The sequence below is a fragment of the Eubalaena glacialis genome, chromosome 2 (assembly GCF_028564815.1).
Source record: "Eubalaena glacialis isolate mEubGla1 chromosome 2, mEubGla1.1.hap2.+ XY, whole genome shotgun sequence".
Classification (NCBI taxonomy): Eukaryota; Metazoa; Chordata; class Mammalia; order Artiodactyla; family Balaenidae; genus Eubalaena; species Eubalaena glacialis.
In genome coordinates this window covers 162823270-162848221 of record NC_083717.1, presented here as the reverse complement: position 1 = coordinate 162848221, position 24952 = coordinate 162823270, and the positions used below count along the sequence as shown (strand labels likewise).

General features: G+C 48.4%; 1 protein-coding gene across 1 annotated transcript in view; it reads right to left on the bottom strand.

Annotated features, from left to right (window-relative positions):
- Positions 1-24952, bottom strand: part of GALNT16 (polypeptide N-acetylgalactosaminyltransferase 16) — a 102340-nt gene that overhangs the window by 20839 nt on the left and 56549 nt on the right. Inside the window, exons 2-6 of the mRNA XM_061182692.1 lie at positions 8348-8505; positions 5446-5544; positions 4414-4481; positions 3795-3860; positions 1600-1721 (exon numbers count right to left, since the gene is read on the bottom strand). Of these exons, the coding sequence (XP_061038675.1) occupies positions 1600-1721; positions 3795-3860; positions 4414-4481; positions 5446-5544; positions 8348-8505 (513 nt within the window). The remainder of the gene's footprint in view (positions 1-1599; positions 1722-3794; positions 3861-4413; positions 4482-5445; positions 5545-8347; positions 8506-24952) is intronic.

Genomic DNA, 24952 nt, shown 5'->3' with positions numbered 1-24952 from the left:
CCTCACCTTATCCTTTTTATAGACTTTTTGTATTGAGATATAATTCACATTTTTATAACAATTTTATTAAATATAATTGATATACCATAAAATTCACCATTTTAAAGTGTACAATTCAGTGGTTTGTAGTATATTCACAAGGTTGTGGCACCATCACCACTATCTAATTCCAAAACATTTTCATCACCCCAATAAGAAACCCTGTACCATTAGCAGTCACTCCCCATACCCCTCTCCCTCCAGCCCCTGACAACCACTAATCCACTTTGTATTTCTACGGATTTATTTATTCTGGACATTTCATATAAATGGAATCATATAACATGCAGTTTTTTGTTACTGGCTTCTTTCACTGAGCATAAGGTTTTCAAAGTTCATCCATATTGTAACATGTATCATTACTTCATTCTTTTTATGGGTGAACAGTATTCCACTGTATGGATATATCACATTCTGTTTACCCATTCACCGTTGATAGACATTTTGCTGTTTCCATGTTTCAGCTATTCTGAATAACACTGCTCTGAACACTCAGGCACAAGTTTTTGTGTGGGGTATGTTTTCATTTCTCTTGAGTATATACCTAGCAGTGGAATTGCTGGGTCATATGGTAACTCTATGTTTAAACTTTTGAGGAAGTGCCAGACTGTTTTCCAAAGTGGAAAACAGCACAATTTGACATGCTCCCCAGCAATGTATAAAGACTCCTATTTATCCACATCCTCACCAGCACTTGTACTGTCCATCCTTTTGATTATAACCATCCTGTAGGTATCAAGTGGTACCTCATTGTGGTTTTGACTTGCATTTCCCTAATGACTTAACGTTGAGCATCTTTTCACGTGCTTGTTGACCATTTGTCTATTTTCCATTGCGGTGCGCGGGCTTCTCAATGCGGTGGCTTCTCTTGTTGCGGAGCACGGGCTCTAGGCGCCCCGGCTTCAGTAGTTGTGGCACACAGGCTCAGCAGTTGTGGCTCGCGAGCTCTAGAGTGCAGGCTCAGAAGTTGTGGCACACGGGCTTAGTTGTTCCGTGGTCTGTGGGATCTTCCCGGACAAGGGCTCGAACCTGTGTCCTCTGCATTGGCAGGCGGATTCTTAACCACTGCGCCACCAGGGAAGCCCCTTTGCTCATTTTTAAACTGGGTTATTTGTCTTTTACGGTTGAGTTGAAATCACCTCATCCTGTGCTCCATATGTCCAAATCCTCCCCATTCTAGAGAACAGCAGGCACATGGGAGGGCCCCCTGCTTGAGAATACCATCCTCTCCTCCCTCCTTCTCAGGCTTCCCAGCCTGACTCACCCTCACTCCTCATCACTCCCTCAGGGGGAAAACAACACCACCCATTCGTAGTAGGAGCTTTGTGGCTCACCCAGGCTTTCAGCCAATTTAATTCTCACCACAACCCAGTGGGACAAATATTACAATTATCCCTGTTCTCAGATGAGAAAGCTCAATGAGGTGAAGTTACTCAGGAAGGAGCAGATCATTTAGGCTTCCTACTCTGCCTGCCCAGCTCCAGAGACCGTTCATCATCCCCCCTCATGCCAAGGACATGTGGGCACGTCCAGGGCTCCCCCAGGGACAGACAGACTTACCTCCTTCACCCGCTGCAGCATGGGCTGCAGCCACTCGGTGTTCACTTCGCAGTGGCTGTCCAGAAAGGTGAGGACAGCAGCTGTGGCCACATCTGCCCCGCGAACTCGGGACCGGATCAGCCCTGCAATGGGAAGGGACAAAGGATGGTGCTGGGACTGAGCCAATTTGCTCAGCCGTCCCCCCAAAGTCTCAGGGCTCTCCGCCCCTTAGGGCTGAGGTTTCCTCTGAGTTATTGTGATTTAACTTTACTTTGTATTTCTTGATTTCTTCCCTCCCTCTTTTTCTTTCTCTCAACCATCCATCAACCATCATTACTCCAAGGTTATTCTCTGAGTGCCCGCTGCATGCCAGACACTGGACTCTGGGGACACACTGATGAACAGTCAGAGTTTAGTGAACAGAAGTTGCAATAAGGTGTGGTTTGGTACCAAAGGAGAGCCAGAAACCATCACTTAGGAACCGCAGGGTGGTCCCCTCCAGCTGCACTATCCTCTATGACATGCAAAGAGTCTTCTAGACTAAGACAAGCTGGAGTTAGTATGCCAGCCCCTTCACTAACTGTAGCATATTATTTAACCTCTCTGAGCCTTAGTTTTCTTATCCAGAAGATTCAGAGAGAATAATCCCTGCCTCTTGGGGACAGTGCGTGGTGCCCAGGAAGCCGACATGTGCAGAGATTCTACTCTGCTTCCACCTCATTCCCCAGTCTCGCTGAAGGCTCGTCGACTGTCAAAAACTGGCCTCGCTTTTGGCAGCACCCTGGTCGGAGCTGGGGACTTGCCTGATCAGGAGAGAACCCAGATGGTTCTGCCCCTGACAGAGCAGCCACTGGTGTGGGGAGATTTCCCTGGCCACACCTCTGCCTGGCACTCTACTGCCCCATCCTTCTACTCCATAGGGAGCTGTAAAGCACCTAATCATAAATTTACATCTATGTTGGGTAAAACCCCAGTGAACAGCATACTCCCAGGCCTAAAGGCACCTGCAACCCAGTGCTTGGGAGAGATCTCTCTCTGGCCTCTTCCATTCCAGTTTGAAGGTCCCCTCGGCCTGACTGGACTTTCTTAAATACACTCATCACATCTCTTTCTTTCCTTCCTTCCTTCCTTTCTTCCTTTCCTCCCTCCCTCCTTCCTTTCTCCCTTCCTTCCTTCCCTTCTTCCTTCCTCTCTCTCTCCCTCTATTTTCCTCTCTCTCTCCCTCTCTCACCTTTCAGTGGCTCCCTATTCTCTGCTTTATCAAGTCTAAATGCCCCCCATCATCTATCCTCACCCCACTCATTCCTCGTGCTGACCAGGCCCAATTCTCCCAGGAAGGGAGACCAAGTAGAGGGAGGTTAAGAGGCTGGGCTCTGGGTGGGCCCCCTGCCCCGGGGTGCAATCCTGGTTCCTTTATTCATCACTCTAGGCAAACTACTGAACCTTCTTAAACCCCAGTTTCCTTATTTGCAAAACAGAATGATGGTCTGTTATGAGGACTGAACATGAGAATGTGGGCAGAGTGAATGCTACAGGGTGAGAATGCAGGAAACGCAGGAAGAGGCTGTTAGTACTTCCTGTACCCAGGCCGGACTGATGCCTTTGCTCGCGGAGTCCCTGGGCCTGGAACGCCCTCCCTTGTGCCCTATTCATCTGTCTCACAACCCCTTCACCCAATCCAGGCCCCTCTCCGGTCATTCCCCTCTCCTTCGGCTCCCTCTCCTCTATCTCCTTTCTTCCCCCATATAATTATAACCAGCCTCAGCTCCATAATAAGCTCTCCGAGGGCAGGGACCATATTTATACTTCTTTTGTGTCCCCTAGAGTGCCGTGTACAATCCTATGCTGTAGTCGGTGCTCCAAAACACCTCTTGATTGGAAGTGAGGTCACATCTGCTTTATACCGCCCTGTGGTTTTCTCAAAGCATTTAAGCCTTACAATAACTGTGCAGGATAGAAAGGGTACTATTATTATTCCCATTTCTCAGGAGAGACAACGAAGGCAGCCGGAAGTAGAGCTACTTACCTACAGTCACACTGTGATAGGGGCTGACCCAAGATAGCAAGAGGGTCTTTCCCCAGACCTTGGTCCTGGCCACCAGGAATGCAGCAGGGCCACACTGGCTTGGTATGACATGGCACCAAAAGGGAGTGGGGAGGTGCAGAAGTCTAGATCAAAAGAGGTCTGTGGTGGCACCTAGGGTCCAAGAACTTACCTTCCCGCCGGTCATTGCGCAGGCATTTGACCTTGGGGATCCTGGTCAGGAGAAGGCAGTCTTCAGCTGAGGGTGGAGAGAAGGAAGCAAACTCATTCAGATATTGACATCAGACCACATGTGGTTCGACCACTACTGGAACTTCCCAGGAGCTTCTCCAGACCAGGCCCAGGGGAAGGCGAGGCATGGAGGAGAGTGGTCATCTCCACTGGCCAAAGGATCGCCCTGTCCTCCACTCCCAGGCCAGACTGAGGACTGCCTGTACTTGTGGCATTACCCCCCAGGGGGCACCAGAGAGCACCAGCGCTGTCACCAGTCCAACAGCCTCGGAGCTAGATTGTGGGGACAATACTCTGCACATGGCAGTTGTGATAATGAAGGATGCTGCTGAGGCAGTTTAATTTTTTTTTTAATGTCATCTCACTGGTGTCCCATCAAAGCAACACCACTCCTTTTGCACCAGGGAGCAGAGCCAGGGAGGGCACCTAGAAAAGACTGAAGATCCCCGTGGGGAGCAGAGGTCAGCCTGTGATGGCCAGAACAACCTCAAGAGTGCTTCCCTTGGCATTCTGGGGAAATGGGGTGTGAAGGGGTGCAAAAAAAGAAGGTGCATACTTACGATCTGAACTGAAGTCATCCACTAGAATGATCTCCTGGATCAGGCTGGCAGGAGTTCTGTTCAGGACGCTGGAGCAGTGACGGGGACAGAGGAGCCCAGATTTAGACGCCACCTTCTACTTCCTTCTTCCTGCCATGGGTTCCCCCACCGCCCACCTCGGAAGCCAGCACACTGGCCACGGGCAGCTGCTAGCAAACCTTCCGGGCCCTGGTCAATGGCTGAGGGGCAGTGTGATCCTCAGGATCCTCCAAGACCCTGCTGACCCTGCTGCCTGGACCCTCAGGTACTTGGGACCCACCCCAGATGGGGGGGTGGGGACTGCCCTAGTTTAGCTGTTGAGGCAGGACCTTAGCTTCTCTGGCTACCTGGGCTTAACAAGCCCACCTGAGGACAACCCCCGCTGGCCCCGAAGCTGTCTGCTTGGAAAGCTAGCGAGGCTCCTTCTGGCCTGATGGGTCAGGAGGGGTGTTCTCAGAAAGCTCCCCCGCCAACTCTTTCCCTCCCACCATCCCTCCTCCTCCTTCACTCCCTGGTGAAGGAAACCTAAACTTCTTTAATCCCTGCAATATCACTGGGTACTCCATTCCGAATCCTATTCTTATCTAAGTTCATTAAGAAATGAGGTGAGTAGAAGTCAAACTTGACCACGGGGCCAAGCTTAGGAGAACAGGAGGGGCACCGCTCTCTGAATTGCTGACACGTGCCTAGTGGGCTGGCATCCATCCCCCTGAGGCCTCACGTCCGTCCCCACCGCCCTGGGCTCCTGACCCCTGCATTTCTGCCCGAGTCCTGGGGACCTGACCTTGTGTTTGTGCATCTCGCTAACAGTTGGACTTCTTGGGTCTCCCTGACGCTGATGCACCAGCCTCAGCCTCTCAGAAGGGCAGATCCCCCCCCTGCCAGTGCCCGCTGGTCTTCACGCCATCTGGCCACAGCACCCAGTCTCAGTGTCCTCCCCTGCCAGGGCCCAGCAGATCCCCGAGGCCTGGGGGAGCTGCACCACTGAGATAAAAGATCCAAGGTGGGGCTCACCTTTTCACCGTGCGCAGGAGGGTGGAGCGGGCTTCGTTGTGGAAGGTGATGATGACGCTGGTGGCCGGCAAGTCCGAGGAATAGGACACGGAGGGGCAACTGAGAAGAGAGCAGAGAGGTCAGAGGGCAGCTGTGAGAGTGTTCTCAGGGCAGGCTTAAGCATCTCTTTGTCCTGCCTGCTGCCCCCTGAAGCCGGGCGTGGGCCCTGGGCCTCCACACCCATGCCCAGCCCACTCAGGCCGCCCAGCCTGGAGTCCTTGGAGGGAAGCACAGGTTGGGGGCCCTTCCCAGGCCTGGATGCTCTTTACAAAAGACCTAGAGCACTCGGAGCCCCACAGTCACTGAAGTGTTGAGGAGGGATCGACGTGTGTAGGCACCGCACAGGCCCCAGGATCAAGCCCCGGACCAACAGACAGAACTCCCTGCCTGATGGGGCAGCCAAGAGAGACAAAATGGCGGAGGGGAGAAGAGGGAAGATGGCCTCTCTTTGTCTCTGACACCCTGTAGCTTCTTCCTTCTCATCTCCTGGCGGCTCCTGACATCTGGTGGGATCTGGAGAGGAATCGTTCCCATCCTGCCCTCCCGTGAACTCCTCCCTCTCGCTGCCACCACTAACAGCCGCCTGGTGACACCGGGCAGGGGAGCAGCCTCACTCTTCCCATGGGCCCTGGGACACCTGGGGAAACCAAGTCTCTGAGGAGACACCAAAGGCAGCTCCCCCTACCTCATTCCCTCCCCCAGCAGCTCTGCGCTCCCCCTTCTCCAGACACCACATTTTGGGCCCATTGGCTTCCCCATGCTCAGAAAAGGGAATTAAAATGATCCATCCCTGCCAGGCTTCATCCTTATTGGTTCTGCGAATGCTTCTGTGAATGCATTTATTGGTGCTCCTGGGGCCGCGGCGGGAAGGCAGCCGCAGTGCTAGTTTTCATGGCAATCTTCTTTATTACAACTGCTCTCTGACTATTCCAGTGGTGACTGTTTTTTCATTATGGCATTCATTCCACTGACAGCGGCTTACAGCCGAATTCCCAGGCCCATTGCCTGCCCTGCAGAGCAGCCCAGGTCAGACAGGCAAGTTCCACTAGCCTGGGACCCCCACCAGAGAAATCCTGAGAGGCCTTAAAATAATGCTCCTTGAGAGAGGATGTCGGGGAGTGGGAGGGGTAGAGAAATTCACCTCTGCCCTGGGAAGCCAGGCGTCCCAAGTGCCTCTCCTCCCAGAGGCTTGTGGGTTTGGGGGTAGGAGGGGGCTTGGTCCGCTGAGATGGGGAGCCCTGGGAGAAGCAGTCACTTCCTGGGCACCCAGACCCCCTGCACTGACCTCTATGGCCCCAGGTCTCTGTCTTTGAACCCCAACGATCTAGCGCCCAGGAAAGATGCCAAGCCCACTGGACTTCTGGTCTCCGTGAGTGACAAGGAATGTGCTAGAAGCAGGCCCCCATCTGCACCTTTATCTCACACACATCCGTTGTGCTGCAGAGTAGCTGCTTCAGAAGGAAAAGCAATCTTTTTTTTTTTTAATTTTATTTATTTATTTTTGGCTGTGTTGGGTCTTCGTTTCTGTGCGAGGGCTTTCTCTAGTTGCAGCAAGTGGGGGCCACTCTTCATCGCGGTGCGCGGGCCTCCCACTATCGCGGCCTCTCTTGTTGCGGAGCACAGGCTCAGCAATTGTGGCGCACGGGCTTTGTTGCTCCGCAGCATGTGGGATCTTCCCAGACCAGGGCTCGAACCTGTGTCCCCTGCATTGGCAGGCAGATTCTCAACCACTGCGCCACCAGGGAAGCCCAGGAAAAGCAATCTTGACCCAAGTCACCCTCGCCTACCCTCAAACCAAGACCTGCCCGGCGCTGGGCACACAGCCGGCTCCAATGCAGCCCATGTTGGCCATTAAAAGCTGCAGGCGCACCAGTGGGTCAGCTCCAACCCCGCCTCGCTGCCTTGATCGATGTCTGCACAGAGCACAGAGGAGGCCCCCAAACCAGTCTGGGTTGGCAAGGAACCTTCCCCGGAGGAGAGGATGCTGAGGAGAGTCGTAAGGGTGTGGCGGGGAGGAGTTCAGGCAGAGGAAATGGCCTGTGTGTGGAAACAAGGAGGGAGGCCAGAGGAGTCCAGGACTGAGGGAGCACCAAGGGTTAGGTGCAAAGGAGCAGAGGCTCGGAGGGGACCAGATGGCTTGTACTTCAGGGAAAGGAGCTTAGACTGTTCCCATAGGTGAGGGCAGGGAGAGGAGAGGTTGAAGGTGGAGACTCGTATCATCCAGATGGGACACGACAAGGGCCTGAACCAGGGAGGGGGCTGATGACTTGCCCACTCACACTGAGCAGAGCCCAAGCTGGGATCCGCGTGGAAGGTGTCCTAGATCCTGGTCTAGGGCCTCTCCCACCTACCACTGTGGGAGAACAAGGAGCAAGACTGCCAAGCATTCCTGGGAGCTGCTGAGGAAGTGGCGGCAGCGGGACAGGAGGAGAGGAAGGAGAGGGAGGCCAGTGGGGCGGTGCACAGCACTCTACTGTTGGCACAGTGCAGGCAGGGCTGGCGGCCCCTCTTCACCTCAGACATCACCAGACGGGCCCCAAGAACGCCAGGCTAGCCCACCCCCTTCAGACCTCCCCATGGTCCCCTGGCAGGTCACTCTTGCTGGGATTCCAGCCTGAGGTACTTAGGGGCCTCTCTGGCCTCGCTGGGAAGTCTCCTTGGACCTCTCGGTCTCTCAGGAGGTCAGTGAAATAAAGATGAGTCAGGAAAATGACAGATGGTAAGGGTTTGAATGTCTCAATAGCTGGACCGAGTCTGAGGAAATCTTCCTCATTTCTTAAATCCACATGACTGAAAGAAAAGCCAACTGGTGCTGGCCCTTCCCTCCACCTTTCTTTCTCCACCGGCACAATGGAGGCCACACCTGTAATGGCGGGTGTCCCGGATGGGCCGGTCAGGGCTCAGCTTGTCACTCTCCAGCTGGTTGAAGGCATGCTGTCTGTAGGGGTCCTCTCCAGGCTTCAGCTGCTTGGCTGCCAGGTACGCCTTCTCATCAAAGCCTTTCGAGGGTGTTCCTGTCACCTGAGACAAAGGTCAGCATCAGAGGGGCCACAGGCAAGAGGATAAAGAAGCCACTGTGTGGTAAGCACTTACGACACGGTAGGACCCAACTGCATTACCTGATTTGTACCTGTGAGCAGGAGATTGTTATTTCCCCCATTGTACAGATGAGGAAACTGAGGTTCGTGACAGTACCCCCATGTGTGGGGGCAGGGAGTACATGGGAACTCTCCGTACTTTCCACTCAATTTTGTGCAACTAAAACTGCTCTTAAAAAATAAAGCTTATTAATAAAAAAGCTCAAGGTCAGAGCTAGTAAGTCACAGGTTTCTGGAGTCAAAATGGTTGTTCTGACTCTGAAGCCCACACTCTTGACCAGTGCTCTTCGCTGGATATGGAGATGGTGACACCTGGAGGGCACCTGACCCCCAAAATGAGGTGTCCTGAGAGGTCACCAAGCAACCTGCAGATTGACAGTCTCCTAGGGATAAACTTGGGCCTGAAACTGGGCTAGGCATGCAGGAGGTGCCTGATCAGTAAAACATCCAGCGCTGGGACAAGCTGCTGCCCAGAGAACCACCTGTGAGGTCAGGCAGGCCCTCACAGGCTAATGCCAGAGCTGCTAGGACGCAAATGCACAGGCAGTGATGCATCTTCTCCGGGACTTGTGTTTGCTGCTGAAATAGCCCACATCAGGCCTCCCGGGCACCCCGGTGCTAAGTGCTGGGGAGTGATGGATGACAGATGCCATGGCCCAGCCTCCCTCCTCTTAGCCACACCCTGCTTTGTGCTCCCAAACTCCCCCCATGAAAGACACTGGGGAAAGATACATCTGAGATGAATGGATGAGTGGATGGATCCTGACATCTCATTATCTGAACCACACTGCCAGCCGGATGTTGCCTGGAAATATCATCAACGGTGAGCGCATCTCGACTCCGCCCCTTCCACCTGACCAGCAGCCCGGGCAGGAGCTGTGGGCCCACAGGGGCAGCAGGAAGGCGGGTGAGAGTTGTCCAGGCACAGAACCCCTGCGTGAGAACTCCATCACAGGCCTAGTCTCTAGAGGGACAGTCCCAAGAAGACAGCTCGACCTGTGAAGAGGAGATGGATGTGTTGGGTGATCCACCAGCAGCCCAGGGCCTCCACATTCCCCTGAGAGCCTAGCTCCCAGCCTCATGGGACAGGAATGCAATGGTTCCGGGGAGTGCCTGTCTCCTAAGGGCTGCCTCTCTGTAGTGTTCCTGCCTCCTAGGAGCCAGTCCCTGAGCTCCCTGAGGTCAGAGCCAGTGAGGGAGGTTTCCTCATGTGTACTGAGCCCAGCCCTGTGCCACACACATTCTCAGGATGGTGACAACAGCTGCACTGCTGCGCTGTGATATTCTTATTTGGTGCCATGCCAGGGACTGGACAGATGGGTCAGAGTCCCCATAGACTCGCAATCCATTTCAGAAAAGAGAGAACGAGTGGAAGGAGGGGATTGGTTCAAGATGGTGGAGTAGAAGGACGTGCTCTCACTCCCTCTGGCGAGAGCACCAGAATCACAACTAACTGCTGAACAGTCATCGACAGGAAGACACTGGAACTCACCAAAAAAGACACCCCACATCCAAAGACAAAGGAGAAGCCACAATGAGATGGTAGGAGGGGCGCAATCACAATAAAATCAAATCCAATAACTGCTGGGTGGGTGACTCACAAACTGGAGAACACTTATACCACAGAAGTCCACCCACTGGAGTGAAGGTTCTGAGCCTCACATCAGGCTTCCCAACCTGGGGGTCCAGCAGCGGGAGGAGGAATTTCTAGAGAATCAGACTTTGAAGGCTAGCGGGATTTGATTGCAGGACTTCGACAGGACTGGGGGAAACAGAGACGCCACTCTTGGAGGGCACACACAAAGTAGTGTGCGCATAAGGACCCAGGGGAAGGAGCAGTGACCTCATAGGAGACTGAACCAGACCTACCTGCTAGTGTTGGAGGGTCTCCTGCAGAGGCGGGGGGTGGCAGTAGCTCACCATGAGGACAAGGACACTGGCGGCAGAAGTTCTGGGAAGTACTTCTTGGCGTGAGCCCTCCCAGGGTCTGCCATTAGCCCCACCAAAGAGCTGGAGTAGGCTCCAGTGTTGGGTTGCCTCAGGCCAACCAACCAACAGGGAGGGAACCAAGCCCCACCCATCAGCAAACAAGCGGATTAAAGTTTTACTGAGCTCTGCCCACCAGAGCAACACCCAGCTCTACCTACCACCAGTCCCTCCCATCAGGAAGCTTGCACAAGCCTCTTAGATAGCCTCATCCACCAGAGGGCAGACAGCAGAAGCAAGAAGAACTACAATCCTGCAGCCTGTGGAACAAAAACCACATTCACAGAGAGACAGACAAGATGAAAAGGCAGAGGGCTATGTACCAGATGAAGGAACAAGATAAAACCCCAGAAAAACAACTAAATGAAGTGGAGATAGGCAACTTTCCAGAAAAAGAATTCAGAATAATGACAGTGAGGATGATCCAGGACCTCAGAAGAAGAATGGAGGCAAATATCAAGAAGATGCAAGAAATGTTTAACAAAGACCTAGAAGAATTAAAGAACAAACAAACAGAGATGAACAGTACAATAACTGAAATGAAAAATACACTAGAAGGAATCAATAGCAGAATAACTGAGGCAGAAGAATGGATAAGTGACCTGGAAGACAGAATGATGGAATTCACTGTTGTGGAACAGCATAAAGAAAAAAGAATGAAAAGAAACGAAAACAGCCTAAGAGACCTCTGGGACAACATTAAACGCAACAACATTTGCATTATAGGGGTCTCAGAAGGAGAAGAGAGAGAGAAAGGACCTGAGAAAATATTTGAAGAGATTATACGAGAAAACTTCCCTAACATGGGAAAGGAAATAGCCACACAAGTCCAGGAAGCACAGAGAATCCCAGGCAGGATAAACCCAAGGAGAAACATGCTGAGCCACATAGTAATAAAATTGGCAAAAATTAAAGACAAAGAAAAATTATTGAAAGCAACAAGGGAAAAACGACAAATAACATACAAAGGAACTCCCATAAGGTTAACAGCTGATTTCTCAGCAGAAACTCTACAAGCCAGAAGGGAGTGGCATGACATATTTAAAGTGATGAAAGGGAAGAACCTACAACCAAGATTACTCTACCCCCCAAGGATCTCATTCAGATTCGATGGAGAGATCAAAAGCTTTACAGACAAGCAAAAGCTAAGAGAATTCAGCACCACCAAACCAGCTCTATAACAAATGCTAAAGGAACTTCTCTAAGTGGGAAACACAAGAGAAGAAAAGGACCTACAAAAACTAAACCATAACAATTAAGAAAATGGTAATAGGAACATACATATTGATAATTACCTTAAAAGTGAATGGATTAAGTGCTCCAACCAAAAGACTCAGGCTCGCTGGATGGATACAAAAACAACACCCATATATATGCTGTCTACAAGAGACCCACTTCAGACCTAGGGACACATACAGACTGAAAGTGAGGGGATGGAAAAAGATATTCCATGCAGATGGAAATCAAAAGAAAGCTGGAGTAGCAATACTCATATCAGATAAAATAGACTTTAAAATTAAGAATATTACAAGAGACAAGGAAGGACACTACATAATGATCAAGGGATCAATCCAAAAAGAAGATATAACAATTGTATGCACCCAACATAGGAGCACCTCAATACATAAGGCAACTGCTAACAGCTATAAAAGAGGAAATCAACAGTAACACAATAATAGTGGGGGACTTTAACACCTCACTTACACCAATGGACAGATCATCCAAACAGAAAATTAATAAGGAAACACAAGCTTTAAATGACACAATAGACCAGATAGATTTCATTGATATTCATAGGACATTCCATCCAAAAACAGCAGATTACACTTTCTTCTCAAGTGCACATGGAACATTCTCCAGGATAGATCACATCTTGGGTAACAAATCAAGCCTCAGTAAATTTAACAAAATTGAAATCATATCAAGCATCTTTTCTGACCATGCTATGAGATTAGAAATCAATTACAGGGAAACAAACATAATAAACACAAACACATGAAGGCTAAACAATACATTACTAAATAACTAAGAGATCACTGAAGAAATCAAAGAGGAAATTAAAAAATACCTAGAGACAAATGACAATGAAAACACGATGATCCAAAACCTATGGGATGCAGCAAAAGCAGTTCTAAGAGGGAAGTTTATAGCAGTACAAGCCTACCTCAAGAAACAAGAAAAATCTCAAATAAACAATCTAACCTTACACCTAAAGGAACTAGAGAAAGAAGAACAAACAAAACCCAAAGTTAGCAGAAGGAAAGAAATCATAAAGATCAGAGCAGAAATAAATGAAATAGAAACAAAGAAAACAATAGCAAAGAGCAATAAAACTAAAAGCTGGTTCATTGAGAGGATAAACAAAATTGATAAACCATTAGCCAGACTCATCAAGAAAAAGAGGGAGATGACTCAAATCAATAAAATTAGAAATGAAAAAGGAGAAGTTACAACAGACACTGCAGAAATACAAAGCATCCTAAGAGACTACTACAAGCAACTCTATGACAATAAAATGGACAACCTGGAAGAAATAGACAAATTCTTAGAAAGGTATAACCTTCCAAGACTGAACCAGGAAGAAACAGAAAATATGAACAGACCAATCACAAGTAATGAAATTGAAAGTGTGATTAACAATTTTCCAACAGGGGCTTCCCTGGTGGCGCAGTGGTTGAGAATCTGCCTGCCAATGCAGGGGACACGGGTTCGAGCCCAGATCTGGGAAGATCCCACATGCCGTGGAGCAACTAGGCCCGTGAGCCACAATTACTGAGCCTGCGCGTCTGAAGCCTGTGCTCCACAACAAGAGAGGCCGCGATAGTGAGAGGCCCGCGCACCGCGATGAAGAGTGGCTCCCGCTTGCCGCAACTGGAGAAAGCCCTCGCACAGAAACGAAGACCCAACACAGCCATAAATAAATAAAAGAAAAAAAAAAAAAAGCAACAGTCTTTAAAGATTATCTTTAAAAAAAAAAAAAAAAAATCTTCCAACAAACAAAAGTCCAGGACCAGATGGCTTCACAGGTGAATTCTGTCAAGCATTTAGAGAAGAGCTAACACCCATCCTTCTCAAACTCTTCCAGAACATTGCAGAGGAAGGAACGCTCCCAAACTCATTCTATGAGGCCACCATCAACCTGATACCAAAACCAGACAAAGATACTACAGAAAAAGACAAGTACAGACCAATATCACTCATGAATATAGATGCAAAAATCCTCAACAAAATACTAGCAAACAGACTCCAACACCACATTAAAAGGATCATACACCATGATCAAGTGGGATTTATCCCAGGGATGCAAGGATTCTTCTACATATGCAAATCAATCAAAGTGATACACCATATTAACAAATTGAACAAGAAAAACCATATGATCATCTCAATAGATGCGGAAAAAGCTTTTGACAAAATTCAACATCCAGTTATGATAAAAACTCTCCAGAAAGTGGGCATAGAGGGAACCTACCTCAACATAATAAAGGCCGTATAAGACAAACCCACAGCAAACATCATTCTCAATGGTGAAAAACTGAAAGCATTTCCTCTAAGATCAGGAAGAAGACAAGGATGTCCACTCTCACCACTATTATTCAACATAGTTTTGGAAATCCTAGCCACGGCAATCAGAGAAGAAAAAGAAATAAAAGGAATACAAATTGGAAAAGAAGAAGTTAAACTGTCACTGTTGGCAGAGGACATGATACTATACATAGAGAATCCTACAGATGCCACCAGAAAACTACTAGAGCTAATCAATGAATTTGGTAAAGTTGCAGGATACAAAATAAATGCACAGAAATCTCTTGCATTCCTATACACTAATGATGAAAAATCTGAAAGAGAAATTAAGGAAACACTCCCATTTACCACTGCAACAAAAAGAATAAAATACCTAGGAATAAACCTACTTAGGGAGACAAAAGACCTGTATGCAGAAAACTATAAGACACTGATGAAAGAAATAAAAGTTGATACAAACAGATGGAGAGATATACCATGTTCTTGGATTGGAAGAATCAATACTGTGAAAATGACTATACTACCCAAAGCAATCTACAGATTCAATGCAATCCCTATCAAATTACCACTGGCATTTTTAACAGAACTAGAACAAAAAATCTTAAAATTTGTATGGAGACACAAAAGACCCCGAATAGCCAAAGCAGTCTTGAGGGAAAAAAACGGAGCTGGAGGAATCAGACTCCCTGACTTCAGACTATACTACAAAGCTACAGTAATCAAGACAATATGGTACTGGCACAAAAACAGAAATATAGGTCAATGGAACAGGATAGAAAGCCCAGAGATAAACCCACGCATCGATGGTCAACTAATCTATGGCAAAGGAGGCGAGGATATACACTGGAGAAAAGACAGTCTCTTCGATAAGTGGTGCTGGGAAAACTGGACAGCTACATGTAAAAGAATGAAATTAGAACACTCCCTAACACCATACACAAAAATAAACTCAAAATGGATTCGAGACCTAAATGTAAGACCGGACACTATAAAACTCTTAGAGGAAAACATAGGAAGAACACTCTTTGACATAAATCACAGCAAGATCTTTTTTGACCCAGCTCCTAGAGTAATGGAAATAAAAACAAAAATAAACAAATGGGACCTAATGAAACTTAAAAGCTTTTCCAAAACAAAGGAAACTACAAACAAGACAAAAAGTCAACCCTCAGAATGGGAGAAAATATTTGCAAACGAATCAATGGACAAAGGATTAATCTCAAAAATATATAAACAGCTCATGCAGCTCAATATTAAAAAAACAGACACCTGAGTCCAAAAATGGGCAGAAGACCTAAATGGACATTTCTCCAAAGAAGACATACAGATGGCCAAGAAGCACATGAAAAGCTGCTCAACATCACTAATTGTTAGAGAAATGCAAATCAAAACTACAATGAGGTATCACCTCACACCAGTTAGAATGGGCATCATCAGAAAATCTACAAACAACAAATGCTGGAGAGGGTGTGGAGAAAAGGGAACCCTCTTGCACTGTTGGTGGGAATGTAAATCGATACAGCCACTACGGAGAACAGTATGGAGGTTCCTTAAAAAACTGAAAATAGAATTACCATATGACCCAGCAATCCCACTACTGGGCATATACCCAGAGAAAACCATAATTCAAAAAGACACATATACCCCAATGTTCATTGCAGCACTATTTACAATATCCAGGTCATGGAAGCAACCTAAATGTCCATCGACAGATGAATGGATAAAGAAGATGTGGTACATATATACAATGGAATATTACTCAGCCATAAAAAGGGACAAAACTGGGTCATTTGTAGAGATGTGGATGGATCTAGAGACTGTCATACAGAGTGAAGTAAGTCAGAAAGAGAAAAACAAATATCGTATATTAACACATATATGTGAAACCTAGAAAAATAGTACAGATGAACCCGTTTGCAGGGCAGAAATTGAGACACAGATGCAGAGGACAAAAGTATGGACATTGAGGGGGGAAAGTGGTAGGGGGTGTTGGTGGTGGGATGAATTGAGAGATTAGGGTTGACATATATACACTAATATGTATAAAATGGATAACTAATAAGAACCTGCTGTATAAAAAAATAAATAAAATAAAATTCAAAAATTCAAAAAAAAAAGGTAAGGACATCTAAAAAAAAAAAATAGAGAGAAGGAGTGAAGGAAGGGGGGAGAGGGGAGGAGAGAGAGAGGAAGAAGGTTCTGGCTTGAACCCTGGATTGCTAGAAGGACCCAAGCTGTCAACTGTGAGAGTGAGGATGAGGGCTCCTTTGTGCCCTTCCCACCAGAGAAAAGAGTGGGTGCTAACTCTGCCCCCCACTTCCACCCAGCCCGGGATCAGGCAAATGGAAAGCGGCCTCCAGCTGATGGTGGAGGAGCTAAAATAAGAACAAAAATTGCAGAAGCTCCCAAAGGGAGAGTATGCCACTGAATTACCCTGCCAGTCAACTGAGGGAAATAACCATGCTTATTTATTTAGGACTTATGGCCACGCTGTGGGCTCAGGAAACCTCTGAGCTCTCAACCCACACTCACCCATCGCCCAGTAAACATTGATCGAGAGCCACCAGCTACCGGGCACTGGGACACCCTTCTGCAAGTTCCAAGGATCACCTGATCATTCATTCATTTGTTTACAGAGGCTTGACTCCACTTGCTCATTCATTCATCCACCCATTCATTCAGCAAAACTCCGCCAAGCACCACCTATGTGCCAGGAAGGGGAAGGAATGGTTCTGACACTGTCCCCATCCCCAGCCTGCTGCCTTCCTGCGCCTCATTCAAAGCTTCTTCAGGGCCACAGAGAAGGCTGTGGAAGAGCATCTCTAGAGAAGTTCCTCTCAGGACCTCAAAACTGAGCTAGACATCCTCAAAGATGTGTCTGCTTCTCCCTCCCTCAGACCCATAGCCTCTGATGGTCCAACCCTCCTCCGAGGTTAGACCCTTCACCTGTGACACACCTTGTGAAGAAGGGCACAAGGGTCTGCTCCCTCCCAGAGGTCTCAGCTCTGCTTTCACGTTGACCCAGCATCCCCGGGGTTTAGAGCTGAAACATCAGCTGGCCCTGCGTCAGCCGAGTGGAGACGATACTGAGGAAGGGTAGGATGTGACCTCTCTATCCAGTCCCTCTCTGGCCTCACCCCAGTCACTGCCCTGAGCTCTTCTACCTGATATCTATCCACACACCCACACCACAGCTCATTTCTCTCCAGCTCTTGAACTCTCCTTTCCCTTTGGCCCTGGTCTTTGATTCTGAGATTTCCAGGCCTTTGAGTGTCCCCGTGGCTACCACTAACTCAATGCCTCAAAATGAATTCTTCATCCATCCCCAAAGCAGCTGCTTCTTCTGTGCTGCCTGTTGCAGAGGTGGGCAGTCCCACCCTCCTGGTCCTCCAGGTGACAAATCCCGGGGTCACCCCTAGTGCCCTCCCCCATGCTCCACAGCCTGATGCAGACCCCTGCCCTGGGTCTCACAGGCAGTGTCCTATGCACATGCCACTAGTGTTAAATCAACAGATTATTTACTGAAAGTCTAGTTTGTGCAGACACTGTGCAAGAAGCTGGGAGGATGGAAATAAACAAAAAGTATGGCCCCCAGAAGAGAAATCTAGGAATCTAAGTCACTCCCTTTTTCTCCCCCATCCCATGCCAGGCATGGCCATGGAGGATCATGAAGAAATGCCCACTCTCAAACTCAGATCACGGGTAGCTGGAGAACTGGCCATGGAACCTCGCCCACCCCACCCCAGCTGGGGCAGGAGTCCGGTGATGGCACAGGCACCAGGCACTGGTGGCCAGTGAATGTTGCCTCCCTGCTCCCCTCTTCCAAAGGGGAAGTGTGTTGTGCTATCCTGTTCTCCCAGCCACACTGCTTACTAAGCATATCGGTGAGGGACCTTTGGCTCTAGGCTGCGGGACCATAAGGGGATATATCTGGATCAGCCTGAGAGACCCGAGATCCTGGGCTTGGAGCCAGTCGGAGCCACTGGATAGGAGGACTCGCACTGCTGTCCTTTCTGGAGGGGGTGAGGGCACTTGGGGCTGTCTGTGGAATTCTTATACCACATGGCACTGACATCTGTGCTTTACTTCTCTTTCTTTTCCACTAGATAGTGAGCTCCTAGCACCTGGCACATAGTAGGTATTGAGCAGATGTTTACTGAATAAAGGAATGAATGAGTGAGTGAATGAATGAATGGATACCTAGATAGTGTCCCTGCTCTCACCTTACTTATAATCAAGTGGGGAGAAAACCACAGCGGGCAAATGGGATCCTCTGACACCACACATGACCTCCGGTGGCTTTCACTCTCCCTCAGGGCACAAGCCCCAGAGCTCACAGTGGCCCAGGAGCGGATGCCCTGTCACCTCGCTGGACTCAGCTTCTACTGTTGCCCCCTGCCTAGCTCTGCTGCAGCCACACTGGCCTCCTGATGTTCCTTGAGCCTGCCAGCACCTTCTCCTTAGCCCCTTTGTTCCTTCTGCTTCCTTTCTGGAAGGCTTTTCTCCCAGTTGTCTGCATGGCTCCCTCCTTCACCCCCTGCAGGGCTCTGCTCAAACCTGGCTCCTCTGTGAGCCTTCCCCAACCACCATCTGTGAAACTGTGGCCTCAGCCCCACCCTCGCCTTCCCCATCCTCTCGCCTGCTTTGGTTTTCCTTATAGCATGTAGCATCATTGGATGTTCGATGTGCACTTTTGTTATTAATGTTATCTTTTTGACTCCTTCTTCCCACAAGAATATAAGCTTCACCAGGGCAGGGATTGTCTGTTTTGTTTAATGCTGGATCCCAAAGCCCAGAACAGTGCCCAATGGGACTGAAAAACAATGGCTAATGAGTATGTGAGTGATGAGTTGTCATGCCCGCAAGCATCTCCTGCCGCCCCCCTCGCAGGCTCCCCACACTCAGCTAACACACGCTTGGAGTTGAAGTGGACCAAGAAGGTGGCAGGGTAGTTTTGCTCGTCTTAGGGACCTCCTCACTCACATGCTCCTGGCAGGGCTGTTAATCACTGTCTTCCCATCCCACCAACACCTCAATCACCACCATGGGGTGGGCACAAGACCCAGGCTAGGGTGATCTTGTCACTACACTCCCAGATGCAGGGGACTGGTTCAGGAACGGTCATTTGACTCAATCGGGGCCAATCAGAATCCACCCTGAGACTTTTCTATAAACTGAGCTCTTTTTGTCAGCACTGGTCAGCTTGGGAGGTGAGAGTCTTCCTGCCCCTCACATGGAGGAATCTTGTCTGGAGAATGAAACCAAGAAGAATCAGAGCCAAGAGACGGAAAGAAAGAGCTCTAATGATATTGTTTGGGGTCCCTGGAGCCAATTATATCTGATCCAAGTTCACTTTGGGGTTTTTCTATCTCTCTATATCTGTCTATCTAACTACTTACCTACCTATCTGTCCTTTTTTTTTCTCTTGAACTAGTTTGAGTTGGCTGTTCTTCTCTCATAACCAAAAGTTCTGAGATGTCAGTCCTTCAGTCCTTTCAATGAAAAGCAAACCATTCTCCAGAAGTAAGACACAAAAATCAAAACCAAAAACCGACAAATGAGCCACCAATGGCAATGACACAGCGTGGGTGAAAGCCATCCATTCCAAGATTTCCAGGCTGTTCTCTGGCATCGGGCCCAGGGACTTGAGCCCAGAGCCGGGTGAGGCATTCCTAGCCTTGTCCAGCAGACAGGGCTGTGGTCAGGCTTTGGGAAGGGCGGGGGGCAGGAGGGGGTTCCATCTGGACAACGACTTAAGAGGTCCTTGGGTTGCCATGGTGAGGAACAAGGGTTGGGAAGATGGTGAGTGACAGCCTGATGAGGCTCCCACAGCCCTCCAGCCTCCTGTCGAGAGTTCTTGGTGACGTTTAGGCAGCTGCCTCCTAAACGTCACCAGTCTGTCTTTTCAGGAGGTGCCAAATCCAGCACTTCCATGTCCAATAAGGTCAATCACATCTGAAATTTTTTAAGCTGAAATAATGACTCTGCTTTATAAAATGGGAAGAATTATTTCTCATCTTAGAGACTTTTTATCTTCAGTCAATCACTTCGATTAAACTTTGAAACCTGCCTGACTTGTATCAGTTTTTTTCCAGCTAGATTTGCTTATTTCTTCTTGACTGCTAAATTTAGGAAACAAACAGCCAAGGGGAAGGTTGAAAATAAGAAAGGAAAATATTTTCCAAGTCATTTTCATCAAAAACAGTTCAACCCAAATCTCCAAGCCTTGTAAACTTTCTTTTAACATATATGCACATGTACCCCTAAATTTCAGATTTAAACAACTCGAACTCCTTTTAAATACCTGCTGCCCAATTTCCTTTTATTGCCAGTAAAACAGGTACCTGCTGGGTTTGCCTTTCACTAAGCTCACTGAAACTGCAAATAAAAAGGCTCTGGTCCTATTTTATGGATGACTCCTGACTTTTTTTTTCTGAGTCTGCTTTAAACGCCAAACACCTGGCGAACAAAATGTGATTCCCAACCACTCCTGACTCCCCTAGGACAAAAATTTCATCTGATGCTGTGTCCCAAGTTGAAAGACTGCCATTCATTAGGAGAGCTGGGAAACAGTGCATGAGTCACCATCTCTGAGAGCACAGGCTTGGGTTCCACCCCTCCCAAATGAAAAGGCGGGTCCCCTGGGTCTCCCCGCAAGCTGCTGGGTTCTGGGGAGGCAGCCAACCCCGCTTGGACAGCCAGTGCTCCTGCTTAACCAGACAAGATGCCAGGGGCGGCACCGGGCTGGCAACCTCAGCTTGGGCACAGGCGAAACTCGCCTAGGTTACCAAGGGCCTGCCCCAGATACGTCCCCATCGTCCTTTACACATTGCCTCAAAAGTAGTTGTCATAGGGGTTACCAGCCTGGGCTTTGAAATCCTATGGCCCTGGGATAAAATGTCAGTGCTTATTGCTCTCTGGCCTTGGAAAGTCACCTACCCTTTCTGAGCATGCTTCTTCATCTGGAGAATGGGGATTAGGGTGAAGATTAAAGGAGATAATGTAGATAATATATTTAGCACGGTAACTGGCACATAAATTATATATTAATTATCATTAGCTTGCCTGTCTTTTTAGCAGTGACTCTCAACCCTGGCTGTACCTTAGAATCATGTGGGAAGATTTTTAACATCCTGACGTCCAGGCCCTACCCAAGACTAATTAAATCAGAATCTCTAGGGGTGGGTCACAAGCATCAGGGGTTCTTAAAGCTCTCCAGGTGTTCCAATGTGCTACCAAGGCCGAGCAGCTGCTTCGTATGGATGCAGGGTGGTGAGCGACTGCTAGTCATGGGCTGCTAAAATCACAGGACCGAGAACAAGGAGGGACCTAGGCCATCTCCCCTGACCCCTTCCCAGGAGCCTCACTGTGAGTCTGGTTTTCTGGCCTCTATTTGTACTGACCCAGAGCTTCACCATCAGCAGAGCCAGCTGCAACTCAGCTAGAGCCTCCAAGGCTACTATAGAAATCCCACCTTGCAACACTTATGCTCACAGGCCTGGGAGGTTCTAGTTCAATTTCATACCAAGGAGCACAAGGTAGGGGCTGCCTGGGAAGCCCACCTTGAACTTCCAGTTAGATTTCCCACCATGACCTGACTTCTCCAGGGTGCTGATGACTGCACAGCTTTATGATACCAGTGGTCTCACCAAGAAAGAGTTCTAGTGGTTATGGTGATCTCACCAAGAAAGAGAGGGGGCGCGTTCCCCATTCCCTTAGATATCTGAGCCAACTAGGATCCTCTATTTAAGGCTGGGACAAGGCATCAGGCCCACTGTTCCAGACCACCTGTGCTCAGATCCAGGAAGATTCCAGGCCCAATCAAGCTCTCTGAGTCTCATTTCCCACTCTCTACCCAGCCCAGAGGCCATCTAGGGGTGGAGGGATTCTGAGGGTGGTCCATGCTAGGAATACGTGGTGTGATAGCTCAGTTTCCACCTGCTTATCGGTTTACCCAGCTTGAGTAGAGCATTCCTGGGTCTGTGAAGGGTACTAGAACTCTGCCTGACCCTCCCAGCCACAGCTGCTGCAGAACATGAGGGAAGATTAGGCCTCTTCTAATCTGAACCGATACTGTCTGCTCACTGAGGGCCTACAATAAGCTGGATGCTATACGAGGTGCTTATTTCTATCTTCAAGTAGTCTTGCCAAATAGGTGCTCTTCTTACCCTTATTTTACAGAGGTAGAAACTGAGGCCCAGAGAGGTAAAACAACAAGCCCAAGGTCACACAGCTGCTGAGTGGCTGGGCTGGGACTAGAATTGAGGCGGTCCATCTGGAAAGCCTAAACACAAAGCTACCTCTGTGTGCCTTCAGACTACTCTGGGCCAGATGTGCTTGGCACCCCCCTTCCAACTCTGCGTCCCTCAGCTCCAAAGCAAGCTGGCCTTCAGTGCCTGGACCACAACCAGGCCCTGACAAGTGCAGGCCGGAGGCGGCCTCCCTCCTGGGCTCAGGGTTCAGAGCATCAGTTCGTGACTCTGATGGGGACCTGCCCAAGAGTGCTGTCATCTCTTGGCCTGACATGAGCATGGAAATACTTCTCTGCTTACGGCTAGAAAGAAGACAGAAAAATGAAAAGTCTAAGAGTTTGTATTACTCAGACCAAAACAGCACATAACCAGATCTCCTCAGGTCAGCCCAGGCCCTCCTTGGTCTTTCCAGCCAGGGATGCCTTCAGGGTCCTGGTGACCTTGAGCTGCAGTCACATCAAAAGGGGGACAAAGCTGATTCCCCTTCAGGTTCTTGTCTGCTGGATCGTTATCAATCCCCCAAACAACACTGCCACGCTCTGCGGCTGAGAGAAAGGATGCCAGTGGAAAGAACTGCTGTGACAGCTCTCAGGGCTCCCCAGGCCCAACACACACCCTCTTGGCCAACATACGGTGTGGGTCACCACCCCGTTCTGCTCTAGTCACACAAGTGTAATATGTCAATGGTTGTAAGTTATCGTTGCACTTCTGGTGTTTCATATTCAGAATCTATTGAACTTGAACCTGTCAGATATTAACTGAAAAAATAAAAGCAATAATGGGCCATGTAACACATAGAACATAAAGAGTATGACGATGTTGAAGGCGGCAATAGCCTCCTGTCTCAACACTGAGGTCGGGACCAGCTGGGCCAGGATAAAATTCAACACATTAGCACTCAGCAAGGCCCTGATCATGGGCTGGGCACCTCAGTTTGTAACACTTTTCAGAAAAGAGAGCCAAATCTGAGTAGTGGCTGATGCAGTACATTATTGGCATTGTGGGTCACGTTCAGAAGTTCTTTACTTGTGGTTCATGACTAATGTAATTAAACAATTAGGTTAGACCCATCAATAGGATAAAGCATGACAGAGGCAGACATTTTTTTTCTGGTCACACCGTGTGGCTTGTGGGTTCTTAGTTTCCCGACCAGGGATTGAACCCAGGCCCTCAGCAGTGAAAATGCAGAGTCCTAGCCACTGGACTGCCAGGGAATTCCCAAGGCAGACTTTTTTTTTTTTAACATCTTTATTGGAGTATAATTGCTTTACAATGGTGTGTTAGTTTCTGCTGCATAAAAAAGTGAATCAGTTATACATATACATATGTCCCCATATCTCCTCCCTCTTGCATCTCCCTCCCTCCCACCCTCCCTATCCCACCCCTCTAGGTGGTCACAAAGCACTGAGCTGATCTCCCTGTGCTATGCGGCTGCTTCCCACTAGCTATCTATTTTACATTTGGTAGTGTATATATGTCCATGCCACTCTCTCACTTTGTCCCAGCTTACCCGTCCCCCTCCCCGTATCCTCAAGTCCATTCTCTAGTAGGTCTGTGTCTTTATTCCCGTCTTGCCCCTAGGTTCTTCATGACAATTTTTTTTTTTTTTTAGATTCCATAATATATGTGTTAGCATACGGTATTTGTTTTTCTCTTTCTGACTTACTTCACTCTGTATGATTGACTCTAGGTCCATCCACCTCACTTCAAATAACTCAATTTCATTTCTTTTTATGTCTGAGTAATATTCCATTGTATATATGTGCCACATCTTCTTTAACAAGGCAGACTTTTAAAATCAGGTTAAACATAAAGAAAAAGGAGGCTGGGAAGGGGAACTGGAAAAAGCAGCCTGCCTCGTGGGCAACTTTCTTCAAGGGCCACCACTGGGACAGGTACAGCTTGTCCCCTCCACAGGACCATGCTCTGGACTGGCACCTCCCCTGCAGCCCAGCATTTTATCTAGGTACAATATACAAAGTGGCCGTAAAAATCTGGAAACAGGGATAATACTAATATTTTTTAACGAATAGAGCCCTTTTGATGACTTCTTCTGGGATACGCTAAAGATGCAGTTTTATTCAATGAGAAATCAGAGACACAGATCATCTGAGCACAGCGTATCACAGATGCATGTGCTGGGATCCATGGAAATGTGATCTTATGTACCGCATTCACTGCAGTTTTGCACAATGCATCGAACCATACATTGTTAATGAGCAACAACAAACAACTATGTCATGCGTTGTCATGTAATCTAAATAAGCCACGTATTATATATGCTCATCCGTGTTTTCCTTGATGGCCAGCCTGTAGCTAAACAGAATCTTAAAGGGAAGACATAGCTCGTTCTTGAAAAAGTTTTAGTGATATTAAGGTATGAATCCTCCCTGACTTAATCTACAAACTCAGTGCAATCTGATTAAATAACAAAAAACAACTGTGTTGGCAGTGGGAGGGGCGGTGGTGGGGACAGTAAGGATTCAGCTGGGAGCGCTTAAACATGAGTGAACAATCAGGGAAAATCTGAAAAAAACTAAAGATAGAGAAATAGACCTACAGATATTAAGACACAGCAAAGACTGCAGGCTTTATGTAGCAAGATAC